The 8,274-nt window shown below is 34.1% G+C and overlaps 1 protein-coding gene across 1 annotated transcript in view; it reads right to left on the minus strand.

Annotated features, from left to right (window-relative positions):
• Nucleotides 1-7,819, minus strand: part of LOC112593019 (neuroglobin-like) — a 35,319-nt gene extending 27,500 nt beyond the window's left edge. Inside the window, exon 1 of the mRNA XM_025337233.1 lies at nt 6,928-7,819. Coding sequence (XP_025193018.1) covers nt 6,928-7,136 — 209 coding nt within the window. The 5' untranslated portion in view covers nt 7,137-7,819. The remainder of the gene's footprint in view (nt 1-6,927) is intronic.
• Nucleotides 7,820-8,274: the final 455 nt, after the last annotated feature.

Raw genomic sequence — 8,274 nt, forward strand, 5'->3', positions numbered from 1 at the left:
GTTGTGAATTATGATATGATTGTACCACGGCGGTAAATACGTAGGTACACTAAATTACGACCGTTTAAACATGTTCGTCCCTGATGCGGCAAGATATCGACAATGTTATATGATTATCATATTACGTGTTCTGAATGATGTATAATCTACGTCATAAAATGACATTATACACAATAGGAGATACATTTCTGGCCACGAAAACATGTATTTGTTGTGGAATTTCCTCGGAATCAATAAACGTTCGCCGTAAGTGATTGTAAATAGTGATGTTCGAGCGACTTTACCGTGTAGGGCGCGTAAAGTATTTAAAATTAATATTATACATGGTGTGTCTGAAAGGTGCGTAATATTACCTAACGCCGCTCCGATATAAGATTGCCGATTCCACCGTAATTTTTTTAATTATTTCACGCACGATTTTGATGACATTGTAGATGTACCTATATCAATGATATTGATGTAGTCGTCACTCGCCGAAATACGCCCAAGTAAATTTATTAACTAAATAAGTAGCTCCTTCGATTTCAGTGTTATTGTAATATAAATAATTAATGCCATTGTTATTCTTACCCATTTTAAAACATTATAAACCCCAAAGTCCATCGATGTAATGTTTTCGGAGGGGGTCGTGCTAATAATAGTTTAAAAAAAAATTACATACTTCTAATACTAACTAATAGAGGTCTAAGCCCCCCGACTTAGGAGGTCTACTAGTCAAAACTACCCTTCGCCGAACAGGGTGCATCCATTAACAGAATTACACATAATATATAACACCTAAATTTAAACTCCGGCCTATTTTTAACAGGTATCGTTATGGCGAGAGACCAAAACTGTTTATATTGTGTTGTTTTCTACTGAACTCTGGTTTAAACAAAACAAGGGTTTATAAAAATACGGAGGAAAGTTTCAAATTCAATGTTTTCTCCCTTCACACAAATATGTATACTAGTGGTATTATTTTATTATTATTACTAACATTAATGTTTACGCTTGATCATCGTTAATTTTGTTCATGTTTTTGCTAGAGAAAACAATGAATAAAGGTTACTACATCCAGTTCTCAGCATTTAGTTAAATCAATATTCAGTGTCTATACTTAAAACAACACCATTAAACATCCGCCAGAATCCACTAATGAAAGTAATTAAAACATAAATACGTATTTAAATAACGTATATTATTGCTAGGTAGATATAAAATTTATCCTGTAGCAACTATGGATTTAAAATTATTGATTTACATATATATATATATATATTTTTTTTTTTTTTTGTAAATAATATTTTAGTTATTAAATTTAAAATTTGCTGTGATCACCAAGTAATACAAAATTTATTATTTTTAATATTTTTATTAAGCTTATTTCAATCGTAAATCAAATCAAAGGTTCTATTGAATGATAAAAAATAATAATTTTTTTGGTCACGAAGAAACATTCATATGTGATAGTAAATTATAACATAAAAATGTATTCATAAAAATGGCTTTGCGCCAGTTTTGTTTTTAAAGTTGAATATTATTGTATAACATCTGCAGCCAATTTAAAAAATAAAAATGTAAATAAAATAATATTTAGTGTTATTTATGAAATTATATTGTCAAAAACAAAGGTGATATTATATATTATCTACGTATACGAATAATTACAATTACTAAGCTGTAAATCATATAACAGTCTTAGATAAAATAAGAATATAAAAAAAATTAATTAATTTTGTTAAATTGTTGTGAACAAACTGATTTGTAACATGAATGCTTTTTAAATGTCTCTTGGCAAAGTACGGTTATAAGTTAGGAGTTGAATGGCTTGGTAACACGTTTTTTGAGTACCTATACACAAAATATAGTTTCACGGATTTCCATCATAGTTATCATAGTAATATAATCAAAGCAACTTACTTGCTCTCAACTATTGTTGTTGAAAACAAACCTACACCCCTTTCCCTGTAGCTTTCTCATTGTAAGTCGTGCCGGTATTGCAGTGGTTATATTTGTACAGAGGTTGTGCGCACACCCCTCACAATACTGAAATGCGTTAAAGTTCACCCGACCGAGGGTTGTACTAAACCACGTGAATCACCAGCAAATTGCGTCCCGCGTATAGTCATAGTGCCCGTCCAGCCAATCACAAATTATTGTTGTATTCACTACAAAAACCTATTTTCCGTGAGTTCAATCAACGATAATAACTATTATTTCGTCATTGAAACACACTACGACCACGCACACTTATGACGCAGTCATTGCCAACGTCGACGAATGACTATTAAATTTCCACAAGATCGATTCGATTCGTTTTGAATTGTATTTAAAATTGACATATAGCCATTAACAATTAACCACTCTTGAATTCCATTTCAAAATTCGCCCAACTACAATTTGTTCATATCCAAAATGATTTTCCTTTTAACATTGTTTATACTGTTATTTTTTTTATATTATTTAAACTACATTTTGTATTTTGTAAAAGCTCTAAATTATAATGTGTTTAAAAAAATAATAACAATGTTATAATAAACTTGAAAGTTATACGAGTATTATCAGACAAAATTAATAGTAATAAAAAAATAAAATACTATCCAATAAAACCCAGGAAAAAAGTAGGTCAACACTTATACATAATAAATAATTAAAAACATTTGCAAACAATATTTCGTATTGATAATAGGTATTTTGTATAAGTTGCATATTTTCATAAGTTCTTTATTCATAAAATTGTATTATTGCATTATTTAAAATAAATAAAACTTTTACCATATCTATATTGCAAACTAAGTCAACCCGAATTTTCAAATGCAGTTATATTAAAAAAAAAAAAACTCTATCAACAACTCTTGACGAAAACTTTATTTATTATGGCTCATCCTCTTGAAAAGAGGTTATGATTTTTTTTTTTTTACATTTGACATTTAATATAAAAGTATGAGTTATTAAGTTATGATTATGTCATTGATTCTAGTGGCCGAAACAAGATGAAATAATCGTGTATAACAAAAAATGAATACAATGTACTATTGTAAGAACAGTATTATTATAGTACTAAGTTATATATATAGATTTCTACCATATATATATTGAACGTTTCATACTTTGAAATCAATTTCGAAACGACTTTATAAAGTTTAAAAACAAATTCTAAAATTCAAATTCATTTGATATCTACCAAACACGAAGTGAATATATGAAAACATAAAAGTATGTAACTTTTATGAAGTATCAATTCAATAATAGCGCAAGCCGAAGAATGACTCAGTTTTTCTATATTTTGATTACAACTAAAAGCGATAAAAATTAATTAAAAAAACCAATCGATTTAATGAATTTTTTTTTTCTTATTTGTTTACAAAAATATTTTATTCTTCTGTTTTATTACACAACTCGTGCACATTGAAATAATTGTAAATTTTGTAATACTTATATTTATACTTTTAAGTTTCAAGAATTTATTATAATAGTAATTGAAACGTGCAAAGAATCGTATGCACTTGCGTATAAGTTCTAAGAGAAACTTAAACTTAATGATGCTATAGAAATAACACGTACTGCATTTTTCAGCGTGGCTAATCCAATATAATGGTATTGGAATACAATTTAAAAAATTACAATTCTCCTCCACACGTTCATTCAATATAGGTACTATAATAACTGACGAACATCCGTTTATTCATTATTGTTATTATTATTTTAGGTCGTCATACTTGAAACACGTAGGTAGTTTGACACGTCTAATTAAAATTTAAATCATCAACAAAACAAAACACATTCGCCACATCGGCTACGATTTGCTTATTAAATATTATTAATCATAAAGTAGTATTATCATTGTGATATATCTTTGCGACAGGTACCGTGCATCGATTATTCATTCTATTTACGTATATATATATATATATATATATATATATATATATATATATATATATTATATATTTATGTAGGCGAGTTCTCCGCCGATCGCTGCGATTTCCGTTTTCGACCCTTTGCCCAGGAATTGATTCGATTCGATGTATTATAATAATAATCATAATAATCATAATAATAATATTATTATTATATATAAACGTGTATAGTATTATTTTTACCGTTTTATTTTCGGTATCAGGAAATTATTTTCATTTCTTGCATATCCATAAATATATAGGATGATTTGTTTATTGAATCACGCTCAACACTCGTTATTTCAAAATCTATTGAAATATTTGAAAATATCATTTTCATATAATTTTCAGCAAAAATGAAATAATTTTTTTTTTTTTTTTAAATACTTATATTTTTAAAGCTTTTTACTTCTTTGAATGTTTTTTGAATGAAAAAATATATTTTTAATTTTACATTCCGAAGTAGAATATTTTTTAGTGGATTACAATACACAAGAATCTAAATTCAGACAAGAAGTTTATGAGTTGAGTTACAATTATTTAAAGTCGGGTTAGCGGAGTAGATTGGTATGAGATACTATACTTGTAAAATGTTGGTCTACTACTCCGCGTCTCTGCTCACCTAAACTTTGAATATTAATAACTCATAAACTATTCGTCTGAATTTCGATCTGTATGTATCAAAATAATCCGAAAAATATTTTACTTCGAAAATAAAGTTTAAAATGTAAGTTGTCATTCAAAAAAATAGAAAATCAAAAAATTCAAACGATTTTTTTTAGAAAATATTGTATCATTTTAACTGAAAATAAAGTACAAAAATATTTTCAAACACGTTAATAGATGTTGATATAATAAGTGTTGTTCAATAAAAGAATTACCCAGTGTAATATACAAAAAAAAAGCCTGGCTATAGAATTCGGAAAGCATTTTGTTGGCACGGTGTCATATTATTGTATCATATATTGTATCGATGCACCCGTTGAATTATGTAGTTATGTCATCGCATCCCGTTTTCGCATTATTATACCGAGATTTTTGAGTGGGTAATACAGCTGGATTTAAACGTTAGACCCTAAAGTCGGGTGAGTCAAGTTATAAATAATATACATAATACATATATATATATATATTTATGCCCTTTCGCATAATCAGCAGTGTGAGTAAAAAATTCAAACACACGCGGATAATAGATTTATGTGTATTATAATATTATCTATTATCAAGCAGAGACTATCTACGCATAAAAAATTGTTAATAATAATAATAATATTACTTTTTTTTGTATAATATTATAATTGTATACGTAATAAGAGATCTTTTTTTTTTTATTTTAGGAAAAACTATGATGTATATATTTTCCATTTCGACCTAATTTTGTTTTTCCGGAAACGCTGTCATTGTTTGGGCGTGCTTGAGAAAAAAAACTAAACTATAATTCACTAGACGCAAATACCACGTTTGAAGAGTCAAGTGTTATTTGCCCGTCATCGTCGTCGTCGCCATCGACACCATACACATATATATGTATGTATATACCACGGTCGTAGTTATATAAAGTGCCCGAGAATTCTTTATAATATATCATATCCCTTCGGCGTCGGCGGCGTGTGCAAATAGCTTTTACACTACATCATTCTAACTTAACGTGGTGCATTTTATTATAATCGGTCGAGGTCAGTCTCAAAAACCTCACTTAGTGGCGGGTGGCTCATTGTTGCAAGTTCTAGTCAGCACATTCTTTTAAGTTGCCAAAACGGCCGAAAAATATAACTATTTTTTTGGTATTATTACAAATTACAATATTATTATAACAACTAATAACTTATTTGTATATTAGAAACCGGTCCAAGACGCTAGTGAAATTTACTTTATTGGGCAATACAAGTCCGGAAATTTGCACACTGCTATTAAGTCCCAGATACAAGTTTCGAGTGAAACGTTGCCCATTCATCTTCTTCAAGAATAAAAATAAAACAAACAAATAATGCAATTTAAATAATAATTAAGCAATTAGGCGATTATAGCTCCAATAAATAAATGTTATTACTAATCTAACGATTTTAGGTAGGTAGTTATATCAGGTTATCAGAGACAATGAAACGTGAGACTTTTGTTCAATGTAGTGGAACATATTAAGTACTAAAATTGTATTTGGAAACTTTGATCTGTTGTTGTAAGATATTGAACGGTAGGTAATTATTTTTTCATTAAAATATTTTATATTAAAAAAATATTCTTACAGTCTCATCATCCACACACCGACTTAATAATATTCCACCTGCAACAATAATGATGCTGATCTTCAATGTTAATTTACGCGTGTAGGAATATTATATATCTTACTTACATAAACATAAACCTAAGATCACGTTTTATACATGTATTATAAAATATGACGCGAATAATTTCGTTACGATAATAACAATGTAACAATAATAATAGCGTCCCTAAATGGTATTTTTAAAGTGTATAGGGGTGAATTAATTGACATTATTTAGATATACCCACATTACGACGTATCCATCCACGCGCGAACTGTTTGTCTTTTGGGAAAAAATATATAAATTACGAGTATCTACGAATAAAAACAGTAAGAATAAATGGCGCAGGGGAATGTGAATTTGCTCAACGACGTAATACGAGATTATTTAAAACAAATGTCTACGATGCTTTACAACTGGATTCCTAATTCCTATAGGTCATCTGATCTTACGCCATGTGACTATTTATTTTGTGGATAAGCTTAAGACACCGTGTACGAACGTGTAAGGAAAGAATTTAAGACCCGACTTTACGTTATTTTTACGACCGAGGGAAGCCACTACTTAGATAATTTTCATGTACTCTTCAAATAAAGTCGAAATGTTATTCTTTTATTTCGTACAGCCCGGCGTAGGTACAGCGTACGCTAAATCTGGAAACCAAAAATACACGATACGCATTTTAAATCGGACGAATCGTTTTGAATAGCCCCCCGAAAACTGACGGCGTGCGGTAATGTGCAGGTAAGTATTGCGTGTATTATTATACTTGCGGTACGTACTTGATGAACATGTACACCCCCGTGGGCTCCATTGCCCTGGATATGCCCTTCCACGATGCGATCATGCTGTATTTCTGCTTGGCCGTCAGCGGGAGCCGGGGGTCCGGGGGGCCCGGGCTCGGCGGTTCCTCCAACGCGTCCTTGTGCCTGCCGCCGCGGTCGTCGCCGGACTTGGCCGAGCTGGCCAGTTTTCCCAGATCGCAGCCCATCCGCGCGCAATAACAGCCCACTCCGGGACGTCTCTCGTCACGCGAACGCTAGCCGCTCTTCCGCGACGACGACGTCTACTGCAACTGCGACGGTTTTATCGCCACCACCGTCGCTGCCGTGGTCGCCACCGCCGCCGTCGCCTACACCGGTACCTGCACCTGACAGCCTACTGCGCCGCTACTGCAGCTGCTGCTCTTACACTATCCGTGAGCCGCCGTTGCAACTGGGAGGGGGGACTTTTTTGCCGTGTATTATATCGCGCGCGGGGTTATCGGCGCACTTCCGGGGCTTCACGCGCGTATCCGCTGCCGCCCGGCGGCCGTTTACCGTGCGCTTTTTCCCGTCGACGACCGGCTGCAAGACCCGAAGTCGCGCACATGCATAAAACCACCGTAGTAACCGTGGTCACAGTTATCGGTAGGTATATACACGACGACGTATGCAAACACGGATACGATAATATGATATTACCTATGTAGTCCGTTTCGGTTGTATTCGTGCAGCGGGGGGCACATCCGACCGCGGACTGCGCTCGTCAAAACGTCCTGGCGCACTCAGCTCTCGGGGTAGAGACACACACAGACCGTGCCGCGCGCAGTTTTCACACACACAGCCGCTACAGCAGCGCCTGCACGTTCATCCGGCCGTAACACTCGCACAGCACTGTCGCTGCCGCCGCCGCCGCTTTCCCCGACCAAAAGGATATAGAGACCGTTGCCCGCCGCCGCCGCAGAACACACACACGCACACACGCACACACGCACACCACGCACGCACACACTAGCGCACACTTACACACACACACAAGCGCGCGCGCGCGCGTTTATGCGCCTACGCGCACACGCACTACGTACGAAACTCCCGGCCGCCTCTCCCGCCGCAGTCGACCCTCCCCTCCGCCGCCACGCAGACAATCCTCCCCGGCCCCCGGCGCGCGGGAAGGATCGCTACGACCCCTGCCGGTTTTTGCGGGGAAGAGGCTAAGACTAGTGGGTAGGACGCGCGGCGGCGGTGAAAAAATAGAGAGAGAGAGAGAGAGAGAGAGAGAGATAGAGTGAGAGTAAAAATATAGAGGGAAAACCTTATGTATATATAAATAATAACATATATATTCGTTTATACTGAAAAGCCATTTAT

The sequence above is a fragment of the Melanaphis sacchari genome, unplaced genomic scaffold, assembly GCF_002803265.2.
Source record: "Melanaphis sacchari strain LSU unplaced genomic scaffold, SCAv2.0 Contig19_pilon_pilon, whole genome shotgun sequence".
Classification (NCBI taxonomy): Eukaryota; Metazoa; Arthropoda; class Insecta; order Hemiptera; family Aphididae; genus Melanaphis; species Melanaphis sacchari.